The sequence below is a fragment of the Crocuta crocuta genome, unplaced genomic scaffold, assembly GCF_008692635.1.
Source record: "Crocuta crocuta isolate KB4526 unplaced genomic scaffold, BGI_CrCroc_1.0 scaffold72, whole genome shotgun sequence".
NCBI lineage: Eukaryota > Metazoa > Chordata > Mammalia > Carnivora > Hyaenidae > Crocuta > Crocuta crocuta.
In genome coordinates this window covers 7267166-7288506 of record NW_027529427.1, presented here as the reverse complement: position 1 = coordinate 7288506, position 21341 = coordinate 7267166, and the positions used below count along the sequence as shown (strand labels likewise).

The 21341-nt window shown below is 36.2% G+C and overlaps 1 protein-coding gene and 1 long non-coding RNA gene across 7 annotated transcripts in view; one reads left to right on the top strand and one right to left on the bottom strand.

Annotated features, from left to right (window-relative positions):
* The window catches only part of ERC1 (ELKS/RAB6-interacting/CAST family member 1), a 490295-nt gene that overhangs the window by 343132 nt on the left and 125822 nt on the right, over positions 1–21341 (bottom strand). For all 5 annotated transcript variants that reach the window (XM_077759231.1, XM_077759233.1, XM_077759232.1 and 2 more), the window contains one exon: positions 5468–5635. In XM_077759231.1, the coding sequence (XP_077615357.1) occupies positions 5468–5635 (168 nt within the window). The remainder of the gene's footprint in view (positions 1–5467; positions 5636–21341) is intronic.
* The window catches only part of LOC144227546 (uncharacterized), a 62279-nt gene that overhangs the window by 1060 nt on the left and 39878 nt on the right, over positions 1–21341 (top strand). For both annotated transcript variants that reach the window (XR_013333955.1, XR_013333954.1), the window contains exons 2-3: positions 2952–3038; positions 13753–13848. This is a non-coding gene — a long non-coding RNA (uncharacterized LOC144227546). The remainder of the gene's footprint in view (positions 1–2951; positions 3039–13752; positions 13849–21341) is intronic.

Below are 21341 nucleotides of genomic sequence, written 5' to 3'. Positions count from 1 at the left end.
TTGAACTCTCTTTATTAGATTCCTAAATAAACTAAAAGGAAAATAAAGATGAGTGTATTCACTGAAAACTTTCTCCTTATGTAAGAACTGGGAATAATTTTCCTAGAGACCAGGTAATAGGAGAGTTGATAATAAGAAAGAAGAGGCATTTGTAGACAGTGCTCTATCAGAAAGTTGAAAGAATTCCTATTACAAAATGTTTGAAGAGCAAAGGCAGAATTCCAAGGCATGACACTGGAAAGGAACACTATTCCATGTTTTCATTCACACTGCTCTCTTAGCTTGGGATGTCTCTCTCCTTTCCCAACTGCTTAGCAAATGTTCATCCAATTTCACACAAGCTCAAATCTAAAACTCCTTGCTTTGTACCCCACTATACACCATCTGTATCACCACTTCTTTGACTCCCCAAAATCTAAGACTTTGAGAGCAGAAACCACATCTTATTTGTCTGTGTACTTAGCACAGCACCTACTACACAGCAGAAGGTACTATACTAAATGGATGAATGAAGACAATTTTGGCAAACTAGGAAGCCACAAAACACAATTTGACTATGCAACTATAAGTGGATGTAGTAAGGAAGAAAATGGAGAAAAGGCAAATATTCCAGTGTATATAAGTATATATATTGCTTGGAAATCTAGAAAAATGTGTGGGTAGTGGTCTTGAAAAAGTCAAAAACAGTTGAGTATATCACTGGCTCAATACCCAGACATCGCTACAAGAAAAAATTATACAGAGTGATCTCTCCAGGTAACTCAGATTTTTTTCTCAGGTTTATTTATTTATTTTAAGAGAGAGAGAGAGCATGAGCAGGGGAGGGGCAGAGAGTGAGGGGGAGGGAGAGAGAATCCCAAGCAGGCTCTGCACTGTCAGCATGAAGCCCAATGTGGGGCTCCAACTCAAGAACCACAAGATCATGACGTGAACTGAAATCAAGAGTCAGATGTCAGGCTCTGCACTGTCAGCATGAAGCCCAATGTGGGGCTCAAACTCAAGAACCACGAGATCATGACGTGAACTGAAATCAAGAGTCAGATGCTTTAACCAACTGAGGCACCCGGGTGCCCCACTTGACTCAAATTTTTAAGACAGATTTATAAGAGTCTGAATGAGGAAGAGAAAGAAGAATCTTTAATATGGTTAGACCTATAAACAATTTTACAAGAATAAAAATTTTTAGATGACAAAAAGAGCTTCGAGAATTGTTTTGATAAGTAAATCTGACAGAGGTACAATATACCACAAAAGTCTTTTCTGACCCTATTCAACATATTATCACTTATATGAAAGTATAAAGAATATGCTTATAGACAGATAGAGACATAAAATGGAAGGAGACAAACCAATCAAGATTCAAAAAGATCCTCAAAGATTAATTGGTTGAATTTAGCAAAGTAAAATTTAGTAAGAAGAAACAATATTAACACCTTACATCCACAGTGTGTATCACTTTACAGGTTCTAAAGTACTTTCATACACATTACATCATTTAACAAAAACCTCCTGAGGTAACTATTATACCATGTCTATAAATGAAAAGACTGAAGGTTAGTGAGTTTCAGAGGGTCGCCAATATCACACATCAGCTAGGACCAAGAACAGAATATTCATAATATTCTAATCATCTCTCTTGCAATTATATCCAAAATTCCAACTAGCCAAGTAAAGTATGGAGGAAAAATAAGTTCACACAAATAACTGCCATCAGAAAAATTAACCAAGGCAAATGAGAACGTTGGGAGGAACAGAAATATTTCACCGAGGAAAGTAGGATGTGAGGGCTGGCCAAGAGCAAGCTCTCAATATCTAAAAAGTCATCCTGACGAAAGAGGAGGATACTTGTTCAATATGGTCCCAAGTTACTCTCAGTCAGCAAACACTATATATAAACAGCCAAATTCTGGTTCAAAGATAAAGGCTCAAACTGTCCGAGTCATTAATTCATCATAATTGGATATATTTGACCGTAAGATGAATAAATCTATTTGTCAGAGAATTCATAAGTGTTAGACAGCTAATTTTCATCAAATAAGCCTCTACATCTGTATCAGACACTGTTTCAAAATGTACAAATGAACTTTTAGGAAAGATGGCTCTAATTTTAGAATTCTAAAATTAGGAACAAATTTAAAGTGAAATATACGAAAAGTTCTTTTTTTAAAGATATTTTACTTTTTCTTCACGTTTATGCATTTATTTTTAGAGAGAGATTGCATGCTAGGGAGGGTCAGAAAGAGACGGAGAGAGATATCCAAGCAGGCTCCACACTGTCAGCACAGAGCCTGATACAAGGCTCCATCTCACGAACCCATGAGATCATGACCTGAGCCAAAATCAAGAGTCGGATGCTTAACTAACTGAGCCACCCAGGTGCCCCAAAAAGTTCTTTTCCAAAGAAAATACGAATGTATAGAGAGACAGGGTTTTTCTTCTAAAGCCTTTTTTAAGTTAATATGCAAAGAAAAACTAATAAACACCAATGAACCAACCAAGTTTAATAAAACTTAGTCTGCCTCATTATTTTAAATTACGTCAAATAACATTTATTGTATACATATATGTTATGAAGTATATGAATAATAAGTTAAATACATACAAACTCATTACCCATCTCAAGACACTTACATATCCCTCTTTATGCCATATCCCTTGCCTTCCCTACATCTAGAAGAAATGACTCTGCTGAATTTTTATCCTAAACATTCCTTTGCCCTAAAACAATAGGTTTCACTGTGTGACTATACCAAATTTACTTACTCATTCTTCTCTTAATGAACATTTCTATGTTTCCCAGTTTTGCTTTGTTTTGTTATAACCAAACAACTATGATCATTCCTACACATATACTGGAGTTCATCTAAGGTATCTGTATCGGGGAGGGTATGTTGATGTTTAACTTCATAACTGCTTCCCAAACTATTTTTACTAATTTAAAAATCCAACAGTGGTCTTCAAGAAATCCAGCTGCCACATTCATCAACACCTGATGCTGTCACAGACTTAATTTTCAGCAACACTGCATAAAAGTACAGGTATAAAATTGTTTGTTAATCTGATCTTATTTTACATTCTCCTGGTTACAGTCAGGGTAAATACTTCTCATATTTATTTGTAATGTGTATTTTCTCATATTACCTATGTTTTACTAATACATACATAGGTTATAAAAATACAAAAGTATGCATCCTGATCTAATATATGGGAGCAGGCATAAATACCAAAATTAAGTGTTGAACTCAGGGATAGAATGGAAGACAATACTATCAAGTAAAGATACGTCAAGAAACATAAAATGTATCTGAAGTTTTACTTCTTTTTTTTAAAGTTTTTTAATTTATTTGTGAGGGGGGTGACTAGCAGAGAGAGAGAATCTCAAGTAGGCTCTCTGCTGTCAGCACTGAGCCCAACACAGGGCTTAATCTCACCAACCATAAGATCATAACATGAGCTGAAATCAAGAGTCAGACGCTTAACTAACTTAGTAACCCAGGTGCCCCTTAAGTTTTACTTCTTAAGCTGAGTAATTATCATTACTTATTATTCTCTATATCTTTGCATCTCTGCAATGTTATAAAATATAAAAAAGATAGTATAAATATATAATCAATAAGCATGAATACAGAAAACATAGAACCTATGACCTTTCTTGAAAAACTATTCACAGGAATTCTAGGGCAACACAGAATTAAATAAAAATTTAAACCTTGGGTTACAAAGCAGGAACATGGCAAGGAAGACCTTAGACTTGCCTCCTCCCATGAACACAACTAGATAACTACCAAATCATCCTAAATTCCCCAGAAATCAACCTGAAGATTGACATCTATTTCCTAGAAATAAATTGACATTTATTTCCTAGAAATAAATAAAAATATTTAAAAAAAAATAAAGAATAGGCTTCACCTTGGCATTCTTTAAAAAAAAAAAAAATTGAAATCTTGCCATTTTCAATAACATGGATGGAACTAGAGGATATATTGCTAATAGATGAAAAAAAATCAAAGAAAGACAAATACCATATGACTTCACTCATGTGCGGAATTTAAGAAACAGAACAAAAAAAACAAACCAAAAAACAGATTTTTTTTTTTAACTATTTCTGAGAGAGAGAGAGACAGCATGAACAGGGGAGGGTCAGAGAGAGAGGGAGACACAGAATCTGAAACAGACTCCAGGCTCTGAGCTGTCAGCACAGAGCCCGACAGGGGGCTCGAACCCACGAACTGTGAGATCATGACCTGAGCTGAAGTCGGCCGCCCAACCAACTAAGCCACCCAGGCACCCCCAAAAAACAGACTCTTAACTGTAGAAAACAAATTGATAGTTACCTGAGGGGAAGTGCACAGGGGAATGGTGAAATAGGTAAAGAGGATTAGGAATACACTTATCACAATGAGCACTGACTCAGTACATAATGACTATATGGTATACTATATGCTAACTATACTGGAATTAAAATTAAAAAAAAAAAAACCTAAGAAACAACAGAAAAACTATTTTAAAAGTGAGTATGTCAAGAGAAAAAGTGAGGATATATGTGTGTGTGCGCGCGCGAGCACGCATGCGCATAATAATTTAAACAATAAATCAGCATCCATTAACAAGATATAGTCAACAGATATTTAGAGTGATCAAATATTTATGTTTACATACAGAAAGCAAATGAAAACCAAACTAATATATTGTTCAAAAACAGGACATGGTCTTGTGTACAACAAAGAAAAGCTGAAGGGGGCCTGGCTGGTTCAGTCGGTTAAGTGTCCAACACTTGGTATCTGTTGAGGTCATGGTATCATGGTCATGCGATCAAGCCCTGCATCGCGCTCCAAGCTGAGCATGGAGCCTGTTTGGTGCGCGCGCGCGCACGTTCTCTCTCTCTCTCTCTGCCTCTCCCATACTCATGTGCACTCAATAAATGAATAAATAAGAACTCAATGTGAGATTTAGTAAAGAGAGTTTTATTTCCTGGCTACTGTTAGCGGTTAAAAATAAACTGGAACAAGATCAAAGATTTCAAATCTATCCCCTCACTGGAGATGAACAATAAATATCAGTGTCTACTATAAATGTTATTTCAAAAGCACCCCTTACTTAAGCTAAAAAAAAAAGGGGGGGTGGGGAGGGGAATAATTATTGATACTTTTCTTACTTACTTACTCCAGAGTTAGCCTCTACAATAATGAGGAACCTACAAGGAACCTACAAAGCAACCTATAAGGCACTTTTCAGAAACAATAGCATCAAAAATACTATGGACACTAAGCGCATTTACTTTAAAAACTGAATATGCAGGGCACTTTTAACAATCTACTTACTACAACAACATTTTCATTTACTAACCATAAAAATATAAACAGTGGAACGGGAAAGAAACTTTGACAGCATTTAGGTATAACTTAGTGGCAGGAATGGGGATGTATGCTAGGTGTAGAAAACTAAACTCAGAACACCTGCACCTTACCTTCTTCTGAAGAACATTAACCTTCCGTTCCTTCACATCCAGCATGTCCTTGAGGTCATGTATCTCTCCAGCTTGTGTCCCCTTCTCCTCAGCCATATCCTGAATTTGTTTTGTCTTCTTATTCAGCATCGTTTCCTTCTCTTCCAAACGCAATCGGAGAGCATCCACCTAAGAATGGGACATTTTTACAAATGATTAAACGAAAAGAAAGAGATGTGTACAATTGCCCAAATGATACTTACATAGTAAGTGTTCATTAGAATCAAATAAAATACCACTCTAAATATAATTATTGCTATTTAGAAATTAAGCCATATACCTTATGAACACTTTTGTGATAAAAGTAAAATTTACATTAGTTAAATATATGATGTATCAGGAAAAATAGATCTGAATCAAGGGACAAAATGGAGAATTGTTATAAAGAGACTACGTTTTCCACTTCTAATAAAGTAATATAATCTACAACTATGCTTCTCAAACTTTAGGTGCATTACAATCATTTGGAGGACTTAAACAGTTTGCCAGGCCCCACCACCAGAGTGTCTGCTTCAAAGGGTTTAGGGCTCAAGAATTAGTTTTTCCAACAAGTTCCCAAATGATTCCACCCTGCTTTAGAAAAATCTAAAACTGGAAAGAAAACCTAAGTATCAATGACCAAGCATGACACTTGCTGTACCACATAATACAAACTAATGGTAGAATATGATGCTTGTTAGACAGACAACCCCATAATGCACTGAGACATCTGTACAAAGGAAAGCAAAGGTCTGTTTTCAGCTGAAAATAGTCAGCTGAAGTCGGGCATCCAGTTACCTTTATCCCCCCAAGTTTAACACCTCTCACTAAATTTTCAATTAACTAGAAACCTACTGATAGTACATATTTTTATGTGTTTAGCCTAATATATCTACAGTACTGTCTTTTCAAACATGCAATCCATATTAAGAACTATTATTGAGCTATTTTACTTTATATTCTTTGTTTCACACTAAGTCTTAAAAGTCCAATGTATATTATAATTTTTACATTGACATCATATCTCAACTTAGACTACCATATTTCAATTCTCAATGGCCACATATGGCTGGTGGCTACCAGAGTGAAAGTGCAAATCTAAGATATCAAGTATATTTCTATAAAACATTTTCTTCACTTGCATTCTCCCTGTGGAAAACTTCACTCTTCCCTGGCAACCTGGGAAACTGGGACTCAGAAAAGATAGCTATAAAGAAGCAATAGAGCAGGAATTTAAGATTATCGGTCTGTTTCCAGATCCTCTGATCTTAACCACTAATTCTGTAATACACTACCCCACTAACAGCTAGATAAAAAGAATATATATGATTTTATTTATGTAAAATTCTAGAAAGTGTATACTAATTACAGTAATAGAATAAAACAGTAACAGATCAGGGCTGCCTGGGAAGAGGGAAAAAAGGGAGTAGTGAAAAGTACCAGGGAAAAGCAAAAGAAAGGGATTACAAAGAGGTACAAGAAAATCTGTGGGATATGTTCATTATCTAGACTGTGGTAATGGTTTCACGGCTGTGTGCATCAAAACTCACCAGACTGTACATTTTAAATATATGCAGTTCATTCAATAAATTTTATTTTTTAAAAAGCAAAAGAAGAAAGCATATTATTGGTTAAGAAATAAATCAACAGACCTTTGCAAGAGATATGGGAGCCCAGCTCACAGGCCCAAACATACAGGAACCCATATGTATTAAAAAAAAAAAAGAAAAAGAGAAAGAAAAACCAGAGGTGACACTGTAATCAGTGAGAAAAGGACAGAGTTTTCAATAAACCGTCTTTAAACAACTGGCTACCCATACTGATGAAGGGGGTAAGATCTCTAACTCATACACAGAAATGAATTCAGGATGAATTAAAGATTGGATATTTGAGAAGCAAATCTTTAAAACTTTTAGAAGGAAATAGAGGAAAATACTTTTAAGACACTGAGGCACATAAGGATTCATTTTTTAAAGACATAGAATAAATCAAAATGAAAAAATACTATGTTGAATTTTGAAAAAATCAACTGTGTTGAAATTTAAAACTTCTGCACATCATACTATTTTAAAGTGTTTTATTATTTTATCTATATTTTATGTGCCTGAAATATTTCTTAATTACAATAATACAATTCTAAAGAAAATACAGGAATACTTATCGTTGCTTTAAAAAAATGTAGGTATTTTATAAACTGCCAAAATTAAACATGATCCAATATTGAATTTCAATTTTCAAAAATTTATGACCATTTACCATCACTCCAAAAAAATTTAAATACCTAGGTATAAACCTAACAAAACTTGCAAAGGATCTATATGCCAAAAATTACAAATAAAAGAAATCAAAGAAGACCTAAAGGTGTTCTTCCCCTGAATACTTTATGAAATGTAAACTTAACATGTGTTAAGATAGCCAGCCTACTTAAAATTTTCCTCAGAGACATGGAAAATGGAAGGATTAAAGTGATTTTTAAAAAAAAAGTTTTACTGACAAACAGCAGAACTACAATAAATAAAACCCAGTGAATCCAAGAAATATTACAACTAAAAATGTCCAGTTGTGGTTCCTGAATCCAGCGCTAAAGACCTCAGAGGAAGATTTAAAACTCAATACAAAAAAGATGAATTACATGATTTCCCCAACAGTCCTTCCTTAAGTACAAGATGACAATAGTCTTTACATTTCCTTGGTTTCCCATCACCAGCCTATTAAAATCAGAAACACTCTACCATGCAAAGAAACAAAAAGGTCCACAAGACCAATGTCAGAACTGAGTATCGAATCAATTTGGAGAAAAGGACTGCCACCACAGAGCAAAGACCTTTGTGGAATATGAAATTCACCAACAGGCTGCTTAAGATGCCAAAAGAGCCCACTGACCCTTATCCACTTGGCATTCGGGCACAGCTCAAGGTGGCCTGTGTGGCTACTAATCCTATTTGACAGTATCAGATTTGGTTCCTATTAGCTGAATCCATTAGAGGGCATCAGTCACGGTGATTCAAGAGGGTGCTTATTGAAACCACTACACTTCTGCGTAGTTAAGTGCAAAGGTTTAAGGTCAAAGCCTTAAAAAAGTATATATGTCAGAAGATTTTAAAATAAATCATATACTAAATCATTTGCATCTAACTTCCACATTCTCATTTGTATTTTGTATACTGCATATTCTACTTCTTTTTTAAAAATATTTATTTATTTATTTATTTATTTATTTATTTATTTAGAGAGAGCACGCGAGCGAGCAAGCAGGAGAGGATCAGAGAGAGATGGAGACAGAGAATTCCAAGTAGGCTCCGCGCAGTTACTATAGAGTCCAATGCAGGGCTCAAACTCATGAACCATGAGAACATGACCTGGGCAAAAGAAGTGGGACACTTAACCGACTGAGCCACCCATGTGCTCCGGAATATTCTACTTCAAACACACATACTACATATCTCAATAACCACAGGCAAAAACAAAGCAACCTCCTAAAAGACATTTCACTCAATATCCCTGAAATATATTACTGAATTCTTATTATAAAGGCAAAAAGCGCAGACATTTAAATTTGGAGATAAGTCTTAACTGCCTAACTTCCTTGTCTCTCAGTTCTTCTCAGCATTAATTTCAGAAAAATGAAACGTTTTCCATCTGTAGGTAAGAATCAGAATACAGCAGAAATACATCCGTGAGCATTTCTAAATGTTTCTCATTCTGATGGTACCAAAGTCGCAGACGACAATAACTATAAGACCTCATATTTCTGCTTCTTTATCAAATGTACCTAGTTATCCTAGCTGCATTTGTACATGAGATCCCTCACTCAGTTAAGTAACCTTGGAAATGTGCCAGTGCTAACCAGTCATAGATACCTGCGTGCCATTTTGAGGGAATGTCAGGTATGAGACCCACAGGTATTGGTGACTGAAAAAAAGTAAAAAAATGAAAACTCTGGTAAAAAACATACAAACCTTCAGTGTAAGAGTAGTTGGAAATGCAGGCTTTGATGTAAAATAGATCTCACATAACAAATATTAGGTACAGAAATTAGTCCAGTACATACTCTAATTACTAAATGACCTTGTGTTTACTAAGTATTCAATTTGAATCATTTACTGTATACACTTTTTCTTGGTCTACCTTTTTTATGCAATGAAGAATTTAAATATGCTGGTCTGGTGATCTAAGATAAAAATAACCACAAAATCCACTCTGCTACTACTAGATTAATTGCTCTGAATTCTACACTGATCTTTCTGGTTTGGAGTGAGCTAAGTTCATAGTATAATTTTGTGTGAGGTCCACATTTTGCAAACCACAAAAAACACATTCAGGAAAGCCCCTCAGAGACGAGCTGGACACATAGTCATCACCCCAATACCATTCCTGGCAGGAGGAATAAGACTTTGTTTATTCACATCAACTGCACTGGAGGAACAGCATCCACCTAGCTTGCCAAGCTTCAAGGTCTGTGGCAAACAGGTTTGCCAACTTCAGAAAAACAGAAGGTTTTTCTCTACAAGATTTTCTCTACCAATGGACATGAACAGAAAAATGGCTACCTGGCTCTTTTGGCCTCTCACTTCTGATCACAAAACTTGTCTTAAGCTATCTTATTTTACATCAATAAATACATGAATGTAAATACACACTAGCAGTAGTAATTGCATGGATAATATGACTTGTTTCCTATCTTGGCTTTGCCATGATTCACTCCTTTCTAACTCTCTGACCATAACTTTTCAATTTTCTTCACTGGATCCTCTGTCATATTCCCCTCCTCACGTCTCACTTTAAACAACTTCCTCTGGAGAAACCAATTCAATCCTAGGCTTTAACCACCACATCAATTATGACAGCTTCCAAATCTTTATTCCTAACCTCAACCAGTTCTAAAACCCTGAGATTCTAAAAAAATATTCTACTTAACCCAGATCTTCCACTGAACATTTAGATTAGAATGAGATTTGGGAGTCCCTGAGTGGTTCAGTTGGTTGAACTTCCAACTCTTGATTATGGTTCAGGTCATGATCCCAGGGACAGGAGATCAAGCCCAAGTTGGCTCTGTGCTGAATGTGGAGCCTGCTTGGGATTCTCTCTCCCTCTCCCTCTCCCTCTCCCCCTCCCCTTGCTCACCCTCTCTATAAAATGAATAGAATAGAATAGAATAGAATAGAATAGAATAGGATTTTTTTTAGAACCTTTTCCTTTAAAGATCACTAAACATGGTCAAACATCAATGTAGGTTACATCTGATGGTGTTTATTATATTACTTTCTGCATTTTTTCTATATTTGGCAGTATTTTATAAACTTTTTAAAAATTAATCATCTAAACTCCATATTTTAAAGCTGATGAAATCTATGCTCAAACTAAGAGATTTGCCCAAAATCACTAAGTATAATTTCCCATCAATCTCATTTAAAACGGAGGCTGAATGAAGGGCACTGGGCCATGGGACTGACAACATCCACAAGTAAACCTTTTTCAAAAGGCTACTTCAGGGGCACCTGGGTAGCTCAGTCAGTTGGGCGTCTAACTTCAGCTCAGGTCATGATCTCACGGTTCGTGGGTTTGAGCCCTGTGTCGGGCTCTGTGCTGACAGCCAGCTCAGAGCCTGGAACCTGCTTCAGATTCTGTGTCTCCCTCTCTTTCTGACCCTCCCCTGCTCATGCTCTCGCTCTCGCTCTCTCTCTCTGTCTCAGAAATAAATAAAACATTAAAAAACTTTAAAAAAAAAAGAAAAACATTAAAAAATTTTTAATAAAAATAAAAGGCTATTTCATCAAATTGTTTAAAGTCTCATATTTGACAAAAAGTTGAAGAGCTAAGAGAAACATCAAAAAGGCCAGGGGTATAGATGTGCCATTCCACAGTACATAGTTTATTTGTACTTTACTCACACAGACACACACACAAGTTGCAAATTTAGTCTAAAAACACCAATGTCAATATTGTCTCCACCCACTTTACCCTGAAAATTCATAGTAAAGACAGCATAACAACAATACAAAGTAGTGATAAGATGTATTCAGTTATGTAGCCCCAGCAGAAATGTTAATGTTGGTCTCTGCAAATCTGATAAAGCAACGCAGTCAGCCAACCTAGTTCTTCTGCCTCTCTAAGCCAACACATCTGTAACACTTCCTTATTCTGGTACCAACCTAAGATTAAGTAAACCTTATAACTCTGTCTGAAACCCTTAGAATCACAGAAAGAGACAATTTCCTCATTGGAAGGACCTGTAAAAGTTACCGGATTGAATCTCTCATCTAAATCCTGGGTCTCAATATCTCCTTTGAGAAGGCTTTTCTAGTACCTGAACACCTCCAGTAAAAGCCAGGTAGACAGTTCCTCTCTATATAGAGGCTGCCCACATTCTACTTTTACCAGGCATAAAAGCTATTTCCTATCCAGAAGTTTAAAAAAGAAAGGGGGTTTCTGTAGTTTTATCCATCAGCCTAAATTCAACCTCTTAGGCCAGATGCTCTTCCACATAATAGCCATTCAGATACATGCAGACTATCATGTACTCCCAGGACCATGTCTTTTCCAAGCTACCCTTCAACTCTTCCTTAATATGCCATGTTTCAGACTCTTTGCACCTAAACATGCCAACATGTGCCAACATCCTTTAAACTGCTGTATCCAGAACTCAATATTTTACATCTGATTACCTCAGCCTTATTTCTAGACACTTTCAAAACAAATGAAGACTGCATATGGTTTTTTGTTTTTGAAGGATTTTCTGGCAGCCACTTAACAGGTGCTTTTGTAGATTGACTGATTGGCTAGCTTTTTGTTGGAGAGAGGGAGGGATATAAAACTAAAGATTTTTACAGTCATCCTCTTAAATTTTTGTCCTGCTTGGTTTAGACCATTACTCTGCTCTTTAAAGATCTTTTGGAATGCTGAATTTCTTATCTAACAGGCACATTACCCATCTTTCCTCCATATTTTTTCCATCTAATTCATTATCATTAATAAAAATATTTAACAAGGAAGAGTCAATGTTAGAGGGATACATAATAGAAATTTTTATGTAGGTTAACATACATCATTAAACAACACCGTTTGGGAAAAGTCAATTTACAGTTACGAAGAAACCTAATTACCATCTTATCCAGCTTACATTTCCCCATCTTCTTTACACTCCCTTGCCAGTGCCTTGAAGGGGTATAGGTCTATTACATTTCCCATACTTTCCTGATCTTCCAGACTAGAAATCCTACCAGATATAGGATAATAAGATATAAGATTTAAGATATATTTTAAATATCTTACCAGATATAAGAATAAAAAATAAGCCTGAGATGACATAATTTTCTTAAATGTTTTAATTTATTTTTGAGAGAGAGAGAACGCAAGTGGGGCAGGGGCAGAGAGAGGGGGACAGAGGATCCAAAGAGGGCTCTGTACTGACAGCAGCAAGCTGCATGTGGGGCTTGAACTTGCGAACTGGGAGATCAGGACGAGAGCTGGTCAGGCACTCAACTGACTGAGCCACCCAGGTGCCACTGAGATGACCTAGTTTTCATGTTGACTTTCAGTAATGATCATTTCCACCTTAGAATCCTTAAATATTCCATTCTAAAATAGCACTTAGGGGGCACCTGGGTGCCTCAGTCAGTTAAGCGTCCAGCTTCAGCTCAGGTCATGATCTCACAGTCCATGAGTTTGAGCCCTGCGTCAGGCTCTGTGCTCACAGCTTGGAGCCTGGAGTTTGCTTCAGATTCTGTGTCTTCCTCTCTCTCTGCCCGTCCCCCACTCATGCGCTCGCTCGCGCTCTCTCTCTCTCTCTAATATAAACAAACACTAAAAATAAAATAAAATAAATAAAATAGCACTTAGGGAAAAGCTTAGGTGCAGAGATGTGGCAATCTTCTTTATTCTCTTATTTGAAAAGCAAAGTGCCATTTGCTCAAAGCCAATCTTAAAAACTGCTCTCATCTTCATGATTCCTAAACGATAATCAATAACTGACTAGTAATTTTATTTGCACTTAGGATTTAAACTATCCTAGCCGAAAATACAAAACAAAACATTTTACAGCACTTTACAGACTAAAGACACTTAAAATGTAGACTCCAATTCAATAGGTCTAAAGTATGACTCAAGATTTTGTTTCCAGTAAGTTCTTAGGCAAGTAGATACAGCTCATCTCAGAATCACACTTTGAATAGATCTCTTGGATACTTTCTTATAATTTCTCTTCTCACCCATTTTGGGCATTCATTTTCATTTTTCCACTATTAAAATATACAACCTATTCTTTTCAGTCCTATTATGTTCTTCTGGATGAAGAAGACAAAAACAACCTAGATGCAGAATTTCACCTGCTCTATCATTTGGCAATATTATACCAACAAGTAGAAGTAAGTAATAAGCTCTACCTTTTATGACCTTTCTCCAAAAGTCTTCTTTTCAAAGTTTTTCACTGAATCTTGAAGACTTTACCATACTCTCTTTTGCTCCTGTAAAGCCTACCATCGGCCTGTTAATCTTTCATAGGTATACTATCTTTCCTCTCTGGTGGCTTTTTTTCCCCTTAATGTTTGTTTATTTATTTTGAGAGAGAGAGAGTGAGAGGGGGAAGGGCAGAGAGAGAGAGAAGGAAAGAGAGAATCCCAAGCAGGCTCCACACTGACAGTGTGGAGCCCAACACAGAGCTCGAACCCACAAACCATGAGATCATGACCTGAGCCAAAATCAAGAGTCAGACACTTAACAGGCTGAGCCACCCAGGTGCCCCGAATTTCTGGTGGCTTTTAAGTTCAGTTTATCTATGGTTTCATTGTTATTTATGGTAGGTGAGGATATCTTCCCCTTCAAGAATTATTTGCTCCTAAACCGAAGGTCCATTCCTATCATCTGGTCAGAAATACTCTCAGCAATTATCTCTCTTAACATTGCCTCCCATTTCTTCCATCCTCCCCTTTTGAAACTCCCATATCTATGTTAGATTTCTATTTCAACAGACTTCTCTTTAATTCCTATCTTTTTATGTGTCCCATTCTCTCTGGATGACGTCTCCTCAGATGTATTTTCCCATTTATTAACTGTCCCTGCAGCTCTAATTTCCAGTTTAACTATATTGTTTTTCCACTTTAGTTATTATATATTTCTTTTTTTAATATTATTTACTTATTTAAGAGAGAGAGAGAGAGAGAGTGCACGGGAGGGGGAGAAAGAAAAGGAGAGAGAGGGATTCCCAAGAAGGCTCCACACTGTCAGCATGGAGCCTGATGCAAGGCTTGAACTCACAAACGATGAGATCATGACCTGAGCCGAGATCAAGAGTCAGATGCTTAACTGACTAAGCCACCCAGGAACCCCTCGTTATTATGTATTTGATACCTAAAACCCTGTTTTGTTCTTTAACAAGCTGCCTGGTATTATTTATGGTGTTTTGCCCTTTGCTCATGTTTTAATCCTTCCTTCATGTATATAACAATAGTAATATTTCCTGAGTGCTATATGTGCATGCATTAAACTCATTTAACTCTCACAACACTCTATGAGGTAATGCCATGATTCTTCTCACAAATGAGGAAACTGAAGCATAGAACGTATAAACTTATGTAACAAGTAAGTGGCAAAGCCAAGATTAAAAGACACTAAACAACTACAGCTAGTGCTGCCCTTTATAACACTGCCTTAGTTTTTATTCTCAACAGTCCTGAAACAACAGCCCAGTAAGTTGTTTTCTCTTCCATTCTAAAGAGTGCACCTATGCTTACTTCTCTATCCTTTAGTTTAATCATTTTATTTATTGTCTCTTTCTATTATCCAATGTTCCTAAGGGTCTAATCATTCTATTTGTTCTTACTTCTGATGTTGGCTCAGAATAGATCAAATTCCATAGGTGATTATCTAATGTGGAGTGGTAAATTCATTCTAAGCAGGGCTCTTATCTGTGGGAATATGTACGGACTAGGCTGAAATCTATGTTGACAGCAGCTGTGCATATTCAAACTCAAAGCTCATAGAAGACACTTTTTCTCCAACTCTAAGACCAGGTGAGTAAGTCTGTTTCTAATATTGTCAATTAATACTGGTAGGATTAATTTTTTTCTAGTCCACCTTTTTCTCAAGGAAGTCCTAGATTTACACAGGAGTCTCAGTTTCAAATCCATACCCCATTTAGGACCACCGTCTGCTCTCCACATGTCAGCATTAAAATCCAAGCCCCTTAGTTACCAAAAAGAATAACCCTTCGGAACAACCCTATTTAGCGTCCTATTTAGACGCTCAGTGTTGGAGGGGATAAAAAAAACAGAGACATCTGTCCTGTCAGAGAGATAAACCAAACCAACTCTGAGAATCAATGTGGTAAATACACCATATCCAACATACCTCAAGTAGTTACACAGTCAGAATTACTGCTTTTCACACTTTTGTCAACTTGGAGAAAGAACAAAATTACTCTTTATCTTCAATTCACTTAAAACTATCATTGATGCATGCAAAGTTCTATTGTGCCTTACTGTTTTTCCATCCACGTACAATATCCATTCCTCCTTCAATATGCAGCCATTCTAATATATTTAATACAAAACTGAATATGAATTAACTTAAAAATAGAGGCTTATTTTTATACATATATCTTTTTAATTCATATGAATGCTATATACCTCATTCTATCTCTTCTAAAAAATATATATCCATGACCCTATGATTACTTCTAAGATCACTGTAAGCATCTTTTTTTTATTCTATATTCCAATTTTTGTTATTTTGGGCAGCGGTGAAAATATCTTCTCCTAATCAGTCACACATTTGTTAACTTTGCCAGTAGTGTTCTTTCGTGAACGGAAATACTTAAATTGATGGCGTCACTTAAAATGTATCTTAAATGTATCATACCTAAGATACATTTTCATTGATTAGCCTTATAGGTTTCCCTTTTACACTGAGGTCTTTCATCAATATGGAGTCCACTGTTTTATCTGGTACATGATAGGTGGCCAATTTCATTCTCTATATGTCAGTTTTCTAACTCTCTTTTAATTTGCACTAGTTTATGATGGTCCTGTCTATATACGTATCTAAACTTTTTTTCCCCCCACTGGTCTATTTGCCCATTCCTGTGCCAGTACTACATGATTCTGGGGTGCACATTTGGTTTGGTTTAGGGCTCTGTGGTATATTTTCAGATCAATTAGGGAAGATCTATCCATCTTCTCTTTTTCTTCACTTTAATGTCAGAATAGCTTTATTTGTCCATGTAATTTTACAAATTTTTTAATTGTGGTAAAATACACATACCATGAAATTTGCTATCTTCATCATTTTTAAGTATATAGGTCAGTGGTGTTCAGTACATTCACAATGCTGGATTACCAATCTCCAGAACTCCCTTCGTCTTACAAAACAAAAACTCTGTACCATTTAAAAACGAAAACAAAAAAAACCTCCATTCTCCCCAGCTCATAACAACTACCATGCTACTTCCATCTTTATGAATCTGACTTCTCTAGGTGCCATACATAAGTGAAATGATACATCTTTTCATGACTCATCCATGTAAAACTTAAAGTAAAATGAATTTCTAAAAAAAATACTGCTGAGTATTTTCACTGAAATTGAAAAATATGTAAATACTAATTTGGGGAAAATTGATATCCTTACCGTATTAAATCATACCATTTATTGATAACAATAGATCTCTCTGAATTTATTTCTTTTTCCTTGAATCCTCTTATAGAGTCTTGGGCTTTCTTGCCTTTTCTACTTTTTGGAAAAAATTATAAAAAATGATTATTTTTGAATTTTTTATAAAGCTCTCCTGGCAAGCCTTCTGAGTCAAAGGATTTAGAAGGGTTGGGGCTGATTACCACTTTAATTTTCTATAATGATTACTATTCATGTTTTCTAGGATTTCTTGAACCTACTTTGTCATATTTTCCAGAAATGTATTTGTTCTATCTTTTCAAGTTTATTAAAATATAATTGCTTATAAATGTCTTTTCTTATTTTTAAATTGTATGGTACTAGTAGTTACTTCTTTATCATTCTGTAAGAGATGCTCCTATCTGATTATCCTTTTTAAAACAACTCTTAGTTTATTTTATCCTTTACTGATTGCTGAGTATCTGTTACCCTCCATTTTACTGTTTCTTTGGTTTTAATTGTTGTCTTTTTCCCTAGTTTCCTAATTTAGATACTTAGTTTATTGCATTTATTCCTTGTTTTCTAATAAACATAAAAACTAGACAATTCCCTCTAGATACTAGAGGATTAGTTATATCCCACAGATTTTCTTTTGCTTTCTATTCTAGTCTCCTTCAACCCATGGTCATTAAGTAGTATACTTTCAACACTAATTCAAAAAGATACATGCACCCCTATGTTTACTGCAGCATTATTTCCAATAGCCAAGATATGGAAGTAATCTAAGTGTCCATCAATAGACAAATGGATAAAGAAAGCATGATATATATACAATGAAATACTACATGGCCGTAAAAAGGATGAGATTGTGCCATTTGAGACAATATGAATGGGCCTAAAGAGTACTATGCTAAGAGAAGTAGGTCAGACAAAATACCATATGATTCCATTCCTAAGGTGCATCTAAAAAACTGAATAAACCAAAAAAGCAGAATCAGACCTATAAATACAGAAGGCAAAAACTGNGGTTAAGAAAATTGGGTGAAGGGGAGTGGGAGGTACAAGCTTCTAGATATGGAATAAGTAAGTCACAGGAATAAATGCACAGCATAAGGAATACAATGGTACTATAACAGCAATGTAATGGGACAGATGGTAACTGTACTTGTGGTGGACACAGCATAATGTATAAACAAATCACTTCGTTGTACACCTGAAACGTAATGTATCCTCATGTGGCAATTATACAAAAAAAAAAGTACTACATTTTCAGATTCCAAATTTATATCAGTTTTATGCTGCAATTCTTCATTACTGAATTTTTTTAAATTTATTTTTGAGAGAGAGAGTAGGAGTGGGAGAGGGGCAGAAAGAGAGGGAGACACACAATCCAAAGCAGGCTCCAGGCTCTGAGATATCAGCACAAAGCCCAATGTGGAGCTTGACCTCATGAACCGTGAGATCATGATCTGAATTGAAGTCAGACATTCGATTCAGAATCGACCAACTGAGCCACCCAGGCACTGATTCTAATTTTGCTACATTGGCATCAAAGAACATAGTCCATATGACTTTTATTCTTGGGAATTTTGACATTTCCTCTGTGGCCTAGCACATTTGATTTTTATGACTATTCAAGAAGTTCTTTAAAAGTGTATTCTGTATTTGTTAGTGCAATATTCTACAGAATACCTATTTGAGCTGATTAATGTTGTTGAAATAGTTTAAATTGTTTTTTTACTTTTGCTTCTTTAATCATGTTCTGAAAGGAACTTGTACTAATGAGCAACTTCAACTGTTAATTTTATCTATTTCTCAACACTGTTGTTTTATATACATAAAGTCAATGTTGTTAGATGCATAAATGTTCACAATCATTGTATTTTCTTGACCTATTGCTCTTTTTATCAGTACATAACATTGTTCTGTGTGCTTTATAACTTCTCTGCCTTCAAAGATAATTTAATTAATGTTAAAATAAATGGGAGGGCATATTTTCTTGATAAACCTTTAATTTTATTTTTTAAATTCTGCTATTTTTTGTATTATGCTTAACTCTTACTGACCATATATTTCTGTATCTTAGTTTTTAGCCCAATTGAGGTCTGTATTTTTTAAATTTATTTTTAAGATTTATTTATTTAGAGAGAGAGAGAAAGTGCAAGTGGCAGGGCGGGGGAGGCGGGAGAAGAGAACGGCAGATAGAGAATACCAAGCAGGCTCCACGCTGACAGTATAGAGCCTGATGCAGAGCTTGAACCCACGAACTATGAGATCATGACCTGAGCCAAAACCAAGAGCCGGACGCTTAACCAACTGAGCCATCCAGGCACCTCAAGGTCTGTATTTTAATCTACATTTAATTCATTCCATATATTGTCTTTCCCATATTCATACCATTTTGGCCAACATTTTTCATGGTGTCTACATACCATCTTGTTTCTCCCTGTCCTCACTCCCCCATTCTTTTCTGTTCTCTGCTAGATTAAGTTTTATACTGAAGATTTGAAATGTATACACTGTTTTTATTCTCCTAGTATATTAGCAGCTATACTTACACTTATATTTTCCTGGCATTTTCTTAAGTTTATCATTATAAGCATCTCAACAAACAAGGCATGTTCACCACTATTAACAGTGCTAATTCACCATTTGGAGTCGGGAGGCTGGTGGTGGTGGGAAGAAAGCCCCCCGATCTGAGAATCTCTAGTATAACAACATGTACTTCTACTCTGCCAACACTCTTTTTCTAAAAAGATCTTCTACTCAGGTATAGAGGGAATGTGAAGGGAGAAGAGGGTGCTCAGAAGCTAGACAGGCCATCTTCACAAGCTCACTTGAATACCACACCCATGTTATACTGCAGCATCTGTCCCTACCACTACGCTACCAGGCACAACACTGCTCACAATGGTAATGAAGCAATGATGCACCTACAACAATGGGAGAGAAACAGTCACTGAAAATTATCCCAAACCACCATACAATGCCAAATCCTCCTTTATTCTGAGTTGTTTCATACATACACATATATTCAGATTTCTCATAGGGAGGCATTATAGCCTTATGATCAAGAACATAAGTTTTGGAGTTTCAATTGATCAGACTCTGAATCCCAGGCAGGAAGTCATGTAACCTCAACCTCTCCAAGCTTCAGTGTGCCATCTATAAAATATTATGACAATTCTTATTTGCTAGATTACTGTTAAGGATTAACTAAGAAAATGAAAGAAAGTATACACCCCTGCATGATACACAGAAAGCATTCAATGTTAGGTATTATCAGATATGTTTTTTAACTAGATGATCTCTCAAATGCACTCTAGCCTTAAGGATGTATTACTAACTCTAAGTATGCTGAGGAACTCAAAACTCTAGCCTGAAGAGCACAGCATATTGGGGCACTGGGTTGGGAATGCAAAGCAGAAGCTGCATGTCAAACAACAGTGCCCAAGCTCCAGTGCCTGAACCTACTAGAGCCAGGGCAGTTCTTTACTTTGTGCTGGATGCTGAATCTCTACCTATGAAAGAAACACCATTTCCTATAAACTGTCAGTAACAAATTGATGGATGGTAACATTCACCTACAATAAAAAGAACTCTAGGAGTGTCTGGGTATCTATCATCTAACTCTCGATTTCGGCTCAAGTCATGATCTCAGAGTTTGTGAGATCAAGCCCTCCACCAGGCTCTGCACTGAGCATGGAGCCTGCGTGGGATTCTCTCCCTCTCTCTCTGTCCCTAGCCCACTTGTGTGTATGGACACACTCTCTTTCTCTCTTTCAAAATAAACAAACATTGGGGCGCCTGGGTGGCTTAGTCGGTTAAGCGTCCGACTTTCGCTTGGGTCATGATCTCGCGGTTCGTGGGTTCGAGCCCCGCGTCGGGCTCTGTGCTGACTGCCAGCTCAGAGCCTGGAGCCTGTTTCAGTCTGTGACTCCCTCTCTCTCTGACCCTCCCCTGCTCACGCTGTCTCTCTCTCTCTCCTAGAAATAAATAAAACATTAAAAAAAAAAAAAATTCAAAATAAACAAACATTTATAAAAAATAAGAAATAAATAGAATTCTAAAATTAAATATTCTGGAGAAGAAAAAATAGTACTACTTTGAGGCAGTAAGTCTTCCATTATTTTAACATATTGGTAAAATCAGCTCTGCTGAGAACTCAAACAAAATAAATTCACTGTAAGGTCCATGGTATGTTATCAAGACTTAGAAACAAGAAAGTGGGCATAAAATAGAAAATGTCCTGAAA